Source organism: Dipodomys ordii, unplaced genomic scaffold (assembly GCF_000151885.1).
Source record: "Dipodomys ordii isolate 6190 unplaced genomic scaffold, Dord_2.0 Scaffold9, whole genome shotgun sequence".
NCBI classification, from domain to species: domain Eukaryota; kingdom Metazoa; phylum Chordata; class Mammalia; order Rodentia; family Heteromyidae; genus Dipodomys; species Dipodomys ordii.
The window spans coordinates 26,072,679-26,085,723 of NW_012267225.1; the positions used below are offsets into that span (position 1 = coordinate 26,072,679).

General features: G+C 37.2%; 1 protein-coding gene across 1 annotated transcript in view; it reads right to left on the reverse strand.

The window, feature by feature from the left end:
- Positions 1 to 13,045, reverse strand: part of Asph (aspartate beta-hydroxylase) — a 200,611-nt gene that overhangs the window by 116,262 nt on the left and 71,304 nt on the right. Inside the window, exons 7-14 of the mRNA XM_013009269.1 lie at positions 12,296 to 12,328; positions 11,605 to 11,661; positions 11,080 to 11,127; positions 10,616 to 10,659; positions 5,309 to 5,438; positions 4,739 to 4,777; positions 4,036 to 4,071; positions 1,331 to 1,378 (exon numbers count right to left, since the gene is read on the reverse strand). Coding sequence (XP_012864723.1) covers positions 1,331 to 1,378; positions 4,036 to 4,071; positions 4,739 to 4,777; positions 5,309 to 5,438; positions 10,616 to 10,659; positions 11,080 to 11,127; positions 11,605 to 11,661; positions 12,296 to 12,328 — 435 coding nt within the window. The remainder of the gene's footprint in view (positions 1 to 1,330; positions 1,379 to 4,035; positions 4,072 to 4,738; positions 4,778 to 5,308; positions 5,439 to 10,615; positions 10,660 to 11,079; positions 11,128 to 11,604; positions 11,662 to 12,295; positions 12,329 to 13,045) is intronic.

The following is a 13,045-nucleotide window of genomic DNA, read 5'->3' on the forward strand; positions in this document are numbered from 1 at the left end:
AAGCAAAAAGAAAAAAGCCGGAAGTGGCGCTGTGGCTCAAGTGGTAGAGCGCTAGCCTTGAGCTGAAGAGCTGAGGGACAGCGCCCAGGCCCAGAGTTCAGGCCCCACGACCGGACCCCCCCCATAAAAAAATCAACAATTCAATCAAGTATTTGTTTCTGTACATTAGAAATATGCATGGATGGGCCAGCTATTGATGACTCACACCTATAATCCTACCTACTCAGGGCAGAGACCTGGAGGACTAGGATTTTAAAGCTAGCTTGGGCAGAAAAGTCTAAGAGACATCTCCAATTAATCAGAAAAATGCTGAACTGGAGGTGTGGCTCAAGTGGTAGAGTTCCAGCCATGAGCAAGCAAGCTGAGAAAGAGCATGAGGCCCTGAGTTCAGCCCCAGTACCAGCGCAAAACAAATAAACCAGTGTATATGGTACCACAACCATTAGAACCTAAAACATGTCAATCATCCCTTAAAATAAAGACATGCTGATGCATAACTATATTCTTGGGTTAATTATTAATATTGAAATTTAGTATTAATTTTAGCAAGTGAGATTATTTCTACCAGAATCAACAATGGTAATGCAAATCAATGCTACAAAATATATACTAAGCATAATGTAAAAGAAAATGAGTCAAACTGCAACAGCATATATGACTAAATAAATAATAAACACAGAAATGAGAAGTACCAGCGGGGAAGAGGTAGAATATGGAAATCTTGCTGAAGAATTCTTTCCCTATGGTGAAAAGAAGTAACATGCCAGCTTCTGACCACAGACATGTTTATGTCATCTCTTAAATGCAGCTGACAACACAGCTGGTTCCATTCACTGATGACAAAAGGAAACAGGTGGAGAGACACGGGGAAAACTTATCAAGTATGTTCCCTGTAGTGAGCTGTAAGGAAGCCCACAGGGCACAGACTAGCCCTACGCAGCCTGGGCACTGATGATGCTTTGGAGGATGAGATGAGGAAGGGCGAAGAAGAGAAGTGACGTGGCAATTCTGATTCCACATTGACAATGAAAATGGGAAAATAAACCACAAGATGTTAACTTCTAAGAAGCTACCACCTGTAATGACAAAATTGTGATGCTTTGCCTGACTAACACTCCTCCAATACAGCACATCAGATAAGCACTGGACTTTCTATTACTTGGGCTCAACTGATCAAACAGATGTTTGCTTGTTTTGTTTCTAAGTCTGGAACTATGAATCTTTTTTTCTCAGGATTTTTTACCCTTTACAGGTTTATTACACAAAGCTAGTATTCATATCAACAACATTTGTAAACTAAAGCTACAATATAGCTAATGTAATGCCCTACCTGGTGGTACTTCCTGTTGATCTTCTTCCACAGGTAGGGCACTTACTTCTAAAAGAAACAACAAAGGCACAAATCATCACACATCATGGACTACCAGTATTTGTTATGGTTCTTATTTTTACAGACTTTCCTAAAAATTCAATTGCAAGTATCATAAAATTTAGGTTTTTATGCCACTCCAACAAAGAAGAGTTAGGTACAACTAAGCAAAAATGTGTATTTCTCAACTATTCTACTTTACAATGTGATCTTTCTAATTTCAAAATTCTGCTAGTTGCTCAAGAGATAGGTATTAGAATCTGGATTTTCACTGAAATTTTGAGCCCTGATTAATACACGAGCTAGGGAAAGACTTGTAAAACAGCCTTAATTTTTTTATTGGACAGCTTGTTCTTTTGGATGATGAGTTGGAACTCAGGACTTTGTACATGATTAAGTGTGTGTTCCACCTCCAAGCTGAGCTATACTGAAGCCTGGATCCTTGAAAAGTTTTTGCCTTCTAACTAGTTTTAACATCAATCATGAAATATAAAGGAATGACATTGAAATCCAGTATTGTCAAATGTTATCCTTAAGAAAATTATTTTTAAAAGGGAATCTCCAATTTGACTTTTTTTTTCTTTAATGCTAGGAATTGAACCCAGAACCTTGGATACTCACATGCTCTACCACTGAGCCACTCTTCCAAACCCTGAGATAACATATTTTAAGATTAATCTAAGACTTAGATGTAAACTTTAACCTTCTTGTCTCTTTCGTTGGTTGCTTCAACCCAATTACAGCAAAAGAGAAGACACATATTACCACCCAGCAGTGTAAAATGTATGATTAGATTTGTTCAGTGAGATTATATCACATATAAATATATTCAAACTTAACAACTACTTAACATTACCTTAATCTAGAGATTAAAGTGTTTCTTTTGCTCCTGAAGAATTATAAAAGACTTTGTCAAAGGAAGTATTTTTAATAGCATTATCTAAAATGCAAAATATGTGTGCAGTTAATCGTGTTTTTATATTAATTTGCTTCTAATTGTAAGAGAAACATGCTCAAAATGAAATACTGGCCATTTTTCACATAAAAGGAAACATAAAACATACACACAAATTCTCCCTAATCATTGCTCATGAACAACTTTTTCAATTATTTTCATCATTTATTATTACATTATGTTTTCATCTTCAGTCTTAAAAATATAATACTTCAATACTTTATCTGAAATTTTAAATGGTACATTGTTTATTTTGTAGCTAATCAGCTAGGAATGTGGCCTAGTGGTAAAGTGCACACCAACCATGCACTAAGCCCTGGGTTCAATTCCTCAGTACCATATAAACAAAAAATAAAAATAGCTAATCAGTTATATGAATACAACCTGAAAGACTTACGTATGTAGGTTACATTTTCTTGCCTCAGGTCTTTTTAAAATTTTTATTTTTTAACGTTTTTATTTTCTTCAAGCAGTTGTAATACAAGTTGCCATTCAACAAAACAATTTATGAATATAATGTATCTTGATCAATATAACACCTTTCAACATTCTCATCCATCCCTCCCCACTCACCCCTTCCCTCACTTTTTCTTCTCTTCTTGAAACCACCTCTTGTATATGGATTTTAGTCTCACAAACAGCTGTGGCCAAATGCAAAGGAGTCTTTCCAGTCCTGGGATTACTGAGCTGTAGACAAATCAATCTATTTCTACATATTCCCCCTTTTCCTTCCAGCACATTCTTCCCAGTTGGTTTTCATCTTGACTCATTGGTTCCTCATCTTCCACCCAAACTCAATGTTGGTTTTCCTAAGAGCTCGGTGCTAGAATAACCTCTCTGCTCTCCATTTCTGATTCTCACTGAATCAAACTCTACACAGCAATGCTCTTCAGAACATTCCTCCTAGAGAAATGAGGGATGGGAGGTGAGAGAAAATCTCAATGCACTCATTCCTGGTACATGATTACTTTAGCATGTACACAGCAGGCTCACAGTTCCTGTGCAGGAGTCTCCCCTGCCCCTGTCCACATGTATTTTTCCCCATTTCAGATCAAAGTATTGTTTGTTTTTTTTTTTCTTGCCACCTGCTTAACAACATAACAGACTCAATTTAACAACTGATTCCTGCCCACAATTAAGAATTTCTCACCAGATCACTTTCTCTGAAGTGGTCATCTTCTCTACTCAGGGTAACCTTCTGAACCCCAGCTGCTATTTTCATAGCACCATCTTATTGCCATCACTGATCTTTTCCTGATCTTTATCGTTCTGACCATTAGAATGCCAGTCTCAAGGAAAAGAGAAATTCTATCTCATTCAGTGTGTGTGTGTGTGTGTGTGTGTGTGTGTGTGTGCGCGCGCGCGCGCACGCGCACATGCGCGTGCAAGGTCTGAAAGCTTCCCTAAGCCTTTTTGCTCAAGGGTAGTTCTCTACCACTTGAGTCATACCTTTATTTCTGAATTTTTCATGACTAAGTGAAGATAAAAAGAGTCTCACAGACTTTCCTGCCTTTGAACTGCTATCCTTAGATCTCAGCCTTCTGAGTTGCTAGGATTACAGAGGTGAACCATCAGCACCTGGCTTTCTTCATTCATTTTAATACTCCTAGTTCCCAAGCCCTGTGAGACAGCAAATAGGAAGTACATAAATACTCATTGAATGATGCAATGCACTTTAAATGCGGGATATATTTCTATAAAATTAACTTACCTTCCTGAACCACATTTGAATCTTCTATAACATTGTCTAAAAAATAAAAGCAAACACATATTACACTGACTTACTTCCATTTATATCTCAAAAGTAGCTAATCTCTACTTAGATATCAATGTGTTTTTTCTACTGGGTTTTAGTATAGAGACACTCATGACATTTATGCTAGAAACTCAACTTTAATTTGTAAATAAAATCTGCACCATAAATATGAAAGAAATATATAGTTGGCCCGCTGTTTCCCATCCACTGAGTCTGAGTTCATAGATTCACCAAAGATTGAAAACAGAAAGAAATTAGTGCATCAGTACTGAATACACAGACACATTCTCTTGTTATTATTCCTTACCCAACACAGTATACATACTGGAATAGCATTCACATTGTATCATGATTCTAAGTAATCTAGATGTGATTTAAAGTAAACAGGAGGACATGCGTAAGTTACCTTCAACTATACCATTTTATGTAAGACACTAAGTGACCTCATATTTTGATATCTGTAGGGCATAATGGAACCAATCCCACTGCAGATACTGAGAGGCAATTACATTGACACCGCTCAATTGCTTTCTCAGTGTCTTGAACAGGTCATGTATTTCTTAGTATATCTATTTTTTGTCCATAAATTAGAAGACTTTTAACAAATGGGAGTAGAAATCTGCCTAAAATCCCCCTAACAACAAAGAAATGAACTCACCTGAAATTTCTATCTTTTCATTTTCTGAAGGTTCATATACTATAAAATAAACAGAACACAATCCTTTAGCATTGTATAACTTTCCTTATAATAAAACAGACAACACATTCCTGGGTAGTCTTAAATACTAGAACCACCAGACTTACTGAGAAATGCAGATTACAGAGCAGGGCAGGAGGCATTTAGTCAAGTGAAATAAAACACGCCTGGATTCAAACTCCAGGTCAGTAACTGTTCATCAACAACGGGTGGTAATTTCCCCTATACAATGGGGGAAATGCAAGGTACTCCCCCCAATCACTCATTAGCATGATTTAATCATTCAGTGATACTAATTTCCCTTTTGTTCCTTAAAGCTTTTTTCATAATTGTAATGTTTAGAGCCAAAACCTTGTCTGGCATCACCTTGGACCCATTTGTAGCAGGCAGATTCCTATTCTGTGCATGGGCCAAGTCTAACTAGCTAACTTAGAGAGAAGATCTTGGCTGCTGGCATCTTAGAAAGGGTTGGTGGGCAGGTCCTTAATTCCTCATGAATCAGAAACCTCCATCTATTCTGCTGTAACCTACTAACACAGGCTCTAGACTTTGTCTTCTCTGCTACAAAAGAAACAAGCCTAGTGTCCTTGCAACCTTGTCCTTCGTTAAGTGCCTGGCACTTGTCACAATCAATTAGATCTTCCAAAATCTCTTCAATTTTCTGGTACATTAAGAGCAAACTTTCTTAATTTCGTCTTCATTTAATAAAGAGTATTTTTTATGAGTACCTATTCGTATTTTTGGAGGGGGGAGGACAATCCTGCGACTTGAACTCAGGCCTACGTACTGTCCCTGAACTTTTTTGCTCAAGGCTAGCACTCTACTGCTTGAACTCCACGTTAGGGATTTTTGGTGATTAATTTGAGCTAAGAGTTTCATGGACTTTCCTGCCCAGACTAGCTTCAAACCATGATCCTCATATCTCAGCTTTCTGAGTAGCTAGGATTATAGGCGTGAACCACTGGCAACTTTCATATTTTTAATAACACATTAAAAATGTTTATTTGGGAAGGGAGGAATGAGAGGGAAAAAGGGAACAGCTTACACTAGGCAAAAGGAAAGAAATGTAAACATTACCTGATGTAGAAGAAATAATTGTATTGTCAAAGTTCATAGAAGTCACAAACTTTATAGACCATGATAATGACAATTTGCCTTGTGAAGGTTAAAATGTGTTTGTGACTTTAACTAAGAATCACTATTGCACAATACTGTGAAATATGTGAAATTTATATAATCACCTAATCTCAATTAAAGAAAAAAGTGAGAGAAGGGATGGATTAGGAGTGATGGGTGAGAATGTTGTCAGACACCTTGTATTCATACACTGTTTTGTAGCATGGAAACGTCTTTGTACAACTACTTAAAGATAATAATAATAAATGTTAAAAAAATTTATTTCTTGTAACTCAAATATTTGAAAAGTAGTAACTATCTAAAGTCATAAAACTACCCGCTATTTTCTTTACATCCCATCAACTCATTCTATTTCATCTCATGGCCTTTACCCTTCTAAAACATACAACAAGGCTAAAGACTCACTATTGCTTTTTGGGGTATAGTCAAAAAGAGAAACTTCAATAGTGGCTCAATGGTAGAGTGCTTGTCTCGCATGCATGAGGCCCTGGGTTCAATTCCTCAGCACCACATAGAGCAGAAAAAGCTGGAAGTGGAGCTACAGCTCAAGTGGTAGAATGCTAGCCTTGAGCTGAAGAGCTGAGGGACAGTGCCCAGGCCCAGAGTTCAAGCCCCACGACCAACCAAAAAAAAAAAAAAAAATACAGTAGATAGAATCATTCAAGTACATTTGAACTACACATCTTCCTTATAAGGTACTGTTATCAAAGTAGGAAGCAGAGATTCCCACTCCATACCCTCCTCCAGGTGGGAAAAAAAAGAAAGAAGAGAGGAAAAAAAAAGGAAAACAGAACTTATATCATGAATAGGCCATTCAAAATGATTAGTGTATATCCTACATAAGATAGCTTTCTCAGCATGATGCATTAAATTACCAGTTAGAGAAAACTGTGTTAAAATATACACCTAAACTGACTATCATAATTATTCCCTATTGTAGCATTCTCAGAATTCCTGACATACGTAAATAAATTCAAATAACCATTTGAAGGGTACAGTTCCTGAATCATTCTGAATTTTGTTTTCAGACCAGTATCTCTTAGCCAAGAGTGTCTTTTACTGATGAGATATCTCAATTTTGCTGATAACTAACAATACTTGACTCTTCTCTGCCTGCCATGTGTGGGCTCCTGGAAAGATCCTTTTGCTTCTGTCCAGTGAGCACCTACTACTTTTTAGATATTTTTGGTATTGGGGTAGAATCATTTTGCTCTTTGGTGGCTTTTGGAAGAAGGAGCACAAGATCGGTACTCACTTTTGTCATTCTCAAGTAGACTCAATAAACACATGCTGCCCTCAAACCCTCAGCCAACTTTTTCTCAGGCCTGCTTCCCTTCACCCTCCTGTACAATCTGATTTCTTCAGAGTCATTGACATGTGATATTGCCTCTCCTCACTTCTCCTCCTTAACCCACTCCCTTCTGTCTTCCAGCCTGGAAGGCTCAGGCTGAGTAAGGCAGCAAGTCCTCATTAAATCTATTCAGTGCTTTCTAACCCTGTCATATCTGAATGGTTTAGCAACAGACCTAAGCCCAAACTCTGCCCTGGACTTCAGTGAGACTAGACTCTGTTTAGTGTTTTCTTTCTTTCTTAATCTTCTTTATCATTTTATCCTTTACTTGGCAGAAGTTACTTGTGAGATTTCTTCAAAGTCTAGCCATACCATCTCCTCTGGACCCATTCTATCTTCTCTCATGGAACCTCAGAGTTTGACTCCAATGAGAACATAGAAGGGATCATTACCACACCCATACCAGGTGCTTCTCTTCTCTGATGTGAATCCTACCATGATGCCTATTTGATCTCCTCTTGGCTGTCTCAAAGCCACCTTACTTATCAATATGCACAGAGTTGGGCTCAGGACCTCCAGACCTTTGTCTGTCTTCAAATCTCTCCTATCTTAGGGAAAATGCACCACCATCCTTAAGCTTGCTCTTTGTCTGTACTTGCACATCAAGCTCTGCCAATTTCACCTTCTAGACATTTCTCAGCTTTGTCCATTCCCCTCAAGCTTCACTACACTACACTAGCTCTGGTTTAAACTCCTATCAGTTCTATCCCATTTATCCAGTGAAAAACTTCTTGCCAAAGTCACCTGTGAGAGCATGTGCTCTAGACCACAGGCATGTTTTCTGTGATCACAACATATGGGTCTCAGTACATGACACCACTGAGCAATCCCTTCATGAAACTTATCTCCTTCAGCTCCTCATTGGGCAAGAGATATGACTCAAGGACAAGTCATATCTGGATGACTGTGTTAGCTAGCTGGCACCGCAGATCTATTCTTATCTTTGTCTTCAGTTTGTTACATGTTGGATCTGTTAACCTGTTCAAAACACAGATCTGATGTTTCAATGCCTTGCAGGGTGGCCCATGGGGAAGGTGAAGCCCTCCACCTCACTGACAGAAGTCTGGACTTGGACCACCTCAGGCACATCTCTGTTCTTACTGGCAGTGCACCTCAGAAACCCCATTTACTGTCCATCCACTCTCCTTTCTCACCTCATCAATGGCCCAGATCTTCACTAGCCTCACCTATAAACCAAGTAGTCCTTTTATTACAGACCCTTGTTACACTCTATACTGGTTCCCACAGCACTTATCATAACTGTAACTGAATGTTTACCCTGAAATTATTGATTAATTTCTGTCTCATGATAAAACATATGTCCATGAGAGTCCAGACCTTGTGGTCCTTCACTAGAGTTGTTTAGTATTCTCTGTGTTGGACACAAAATACTCCATGAGTCACATAAGAACAAATACATCAGATGGTAAGACTGTACCATCATTCCCCAGCTTAGTCCAATGCAGCATCGGGCTTTCTAAGATATATTTGATGTGGGAAATTGGTATGATTTTGTTCAACCACATGTTTTCCAGGTTCTGGAGTTGGAGTTTCACATAGAATATCTTCTGTTCTCCCAGTGAAATGGGGCTTTGTTTCTACCCCATTTACACTGTCCTTTATATGCCAATTGCTTGGTTTCCATGGTCTGGTTTCTGAATTTCTGCAGATCTATTTTTCAGTATAAAGAGAATAGTCCTCTGTTAGAGTTTATCTACTTTGAAGACTAAACTTTAGAACAAAGTCTCAAATATCCTACCAAATTATGATGAGTCCTTTATATTATATTCACTTCCCTTTAATATTTTGAGATACATTTATTATTATACTGTACCTATGAAAATATATGATTTAACAATATCCTTTTTAGCATGTTATTTAATTTTTACGCTTACAAGTTGAGTCAAGATTCTGTTTGAATTGCATTCCTGAAATTGCATTCCAAATGTGTTCTAATATATATTTAAATTATTTCAATGATTGACAGACATAAGTATTTAAAATCCTATTTCTGTATCAATTTTAATTTCTAAATCCCAATTTGCCCTACCTAGTCAAAGTTGAAAATTTAAATGCAATCTCAGTGGCCAAGTTCTTTAACTTCTTATTTAAAAAAACATATTGTAGGTGAGTACAATCTAGAATTCTTCTAATGGTATCATGTATGCCCTGTCTTCCATATTCAATACAAGCTCATGTTATTTTCTCATTTTACTTCATAAGCAAAGTTACACTCAGCTGGCCCTTTCTTTTGACAATCACTTTCAAAGACAATATAGTTAAAATGCATCAATCAAAGGCTCTATTTCCCAGTCTTACAATTTTGGGCCAATTATTTACCTTCCCCAAACCTTATTTCTTTCACCTGTGAAGAGGGAGCCTATAATCTGCTTTATGGAAAAGAAAATGCTTGGAGACAAAAGCAGCTACAATGCCTGAAATGGAAGTGGGTACTACCCATGCTGTGGATTTGCCAGGCTGCTTTTTCAATGCTGCCATAAAGCCAAGAATCCAATTCATCTTTTCCTTCCCTACATGGCCCATCAGTCACCTCTGACTGTGGCACCAACTGACTGTGGCTCCAACTGGTAGAAACAATTAGTATAGTTAATGTCTGACTATACAAGTTGTTCATACATATCTTAGTCAAAAGAGAAAGAGAGAGACTAGGGATGCACAGGAACATAAGGAAAAGACTGACCAAATGTAGTCATAATGTTCTATGTGCACTATGTAAAAAATGAACCATATAACTTGAAGACAGAGGAGAAAATGGGAGAGAATAAAAGAAGGGTTGATATTGACTAAAGAAGCAGTATACTCATAACCTGACTTATGGAATAATAATCCCTTTATACAACTACATAATAATAATGAGAGAACAATTCATTTTTAAAAAGGACAAATTATAAAATAATGAGACCAGTGTTTTGAATAATTTGTAACTGCAATTTATAAAAAGCTGGAGAAATAGTTTGGGCTATGGAAGAACCACTAGAACAGTTAAAAGAATCTGCTCAAAATGTGATTCTTTGAGAACAGCTCTTCATTTGGATGATCTCAATTATACTATTTACAGCTTAAAACCCAATTCTCGATATCTTACAGTCAAATTGACATATATGATTTAGATTTTTAAAAATTTATTGTAAAGGTGCTGTACAGAGGGGTTGTATTTACATAAGTCATCATGAGTGTCACCCCTCTCCTTCATTCACTCCCAGTTGTTTCCCTCAACTTCCTTCCTCCCCACACTTCACTGTATAGCTCATGTCCAACATGGTATCTAGGCAAACTGATATATATATATATATATATATTTTAAGACAAATAGGTGGGATAAGGCTAACAAACACTTGCAAACCTGGTTCATCTTGGTATGCTGGAACATCATCTGCAAGAAAGAGAATCAAAATGAAGTAAATCATTAAACAAATCACTGAAGCTTAGCTTAAAAAAACAAAGAACACCCTAAACACTAATTTCTATTCCTTTAAACATTAGTATACGCATAAGTAGTAATAAATTCTTCTGCCTAAAAGCAAAGAAAGGGCAAATAAGTTATTTTTATAAAAGTTCCTCAAAGCAAGATACAGAATATTAGCATTGGGACTTAATATGCCGTTCTGTCATGGAGCATTTGTTGGTAGACAGGTAGAGACAAAGGTAGATTCCTAGATGCTCTTTTACAAGGCTAATTTTATTACAAGATAAATTGTCTTGCTAAAATTGCCTCTTGACCTCTTTGAAGGGAAAACTACCATCTAAACATAGTACTACACTCAAAAATCTAATAAAAATGTTCATCCAGTACCTGTGGTAGGGGACAGTCTGTCATCATCTGCAGCTGGCTCACTGGGAACTAAAAAGAAAAAATATACCTTTCACAACATGAAAAGCACCAAACACAGCAACAGACACCATTTCCTGATGCAATATGTATTGCTAGACTACATAACTTGTAAAGCACATACTATTAGTACCATTTAGTAAAGTGTAAGCTGAACAAAGTTCTTTCTAGTACAGTCTAAGTTGCAAAGAAGGATTTTTCAGCAATGAGATTTGTACCCAGCCTGACACTAATAAACTATATAGGCTCCTCAGTTTTCAGCATCCTACAAAGACCAAAGTCCCAATGGGGATATCCTCTCTTTCTTCTTCATATAATATTAACTGTGCTTAGCGATTTACAGAAATATCTGATAAATCAAAAGTGATTAAAAATACTCTGAAGAAATCTCTGTTATGGAAGTGGAGCCAGCTGTTTACCCTGAGTTAAAATAGCCCTGGTTACTGATTCAAACAGAAATTCTTACAAATAATTTTTATAATCACAAACCTGGGATTTCCTGGTTATACATCATCTCTTCCATATCTTGATGATGGTCTTGTGAAACTATAAATTAGGAAATAATTAGGAAATTAGTGATTTCCCCATGTTTCTCTATGAGTATTCTAAACTAGAAATTCACATTTCCTGATAAGGACAGAAATGTCTAGTCAAATCACAGATTATCAAGCACATTAACTCTTAGCACCAATAGAAAGAACTGTGCAGAATGCAAAGTAAAAAAGAGAATATGGCAGTTTTACATATAATGTAAAATCTGACATTAATGTAACCACCAAACAGTAGTTATATTCTCATTTAATATATTTAGATGAGTTAGCAAATGAAAACAGAGAGACAGAGCCAAAGAGCAATTGTGGGTGAGTTGGCCTCCTGCCCAAGCAGGAGTATCTACCGCAGAGAGGCCCTTTGAGTGACACGGGGCCCAGTTCTCACCTAGACTCCATACTCGAGTACTCTATATGGCCTAGCTTCAGACTGTCATATAGTTCTTATTTACAGGTATATAGTGCTGAAGCTACACAGCTCTTAAATGTCACTATGCAATACCATGTGGTGTTCAAGCTTGGAATGCGTCATCTACTCTTACAGGAAGGAAAACTAGCCAACAATACAAAATGATAATCTGTGAAAGTATTCATTCTAATTAAGAAAAACTGATATTAAGTTAAAATCTTACCTGTCTCTTCTACAGAGAATCTATCCTCAGTTTCTGAAAAAAAAAATTAAGACTGATAGTACTACTTTCATAAAAATCATTTCCAAACACACTGTATATGTCCATTCTGAATAATGTTAATCATTGATTTTTAGAACCAACTAGCCACAAAAACATGAAAATATGAGTGCATGTCCATTTAACACTTTATCATCCAACAGCACAATGAAATGATTTTCACATTCTCTCATCTGATCCCTGTAACAACTCTACAAAGTGGTCAAACACCAAACTCTGTTGTTTTTTGGTTTTGTTTGGCTTTTTTTTGGTTGGTTGTGGGGCCTGAACTCTGGGCCTGGGTGCTGTCCCTCATCTCTTCAGCCACTTTCGGCTTTTTCTGCTTAAGTGGTGCTGAGGAATCAAACCCAGGGCCTCATACATGCAACCGCTGAGCCACCTTCCTAGCCCTAAACCCAGTATTTAGAGAGGACAATTAAGGTAGGGAGACACCATAACAAAAGCTGGATTCAGGAAAAGTTAATTACTATTTTACCTCACATTCCATTGTGCTGTCCCATTTTCTAGCCCTGTCCTATCATTTCCTATAGTAAAAATACAGGGTCTACCAATGGGAACAGAGGAAGTATGAAGTAGAAGTTATGTTTTTGGAGCTAAACAGAAAATGTGTTGATTACACACATTTCTCAGCAAAAGTGCTGCCACCACACAGTCTGCCATGCTTCTAAAACCTTTCTCACGTTTTAAAGTATT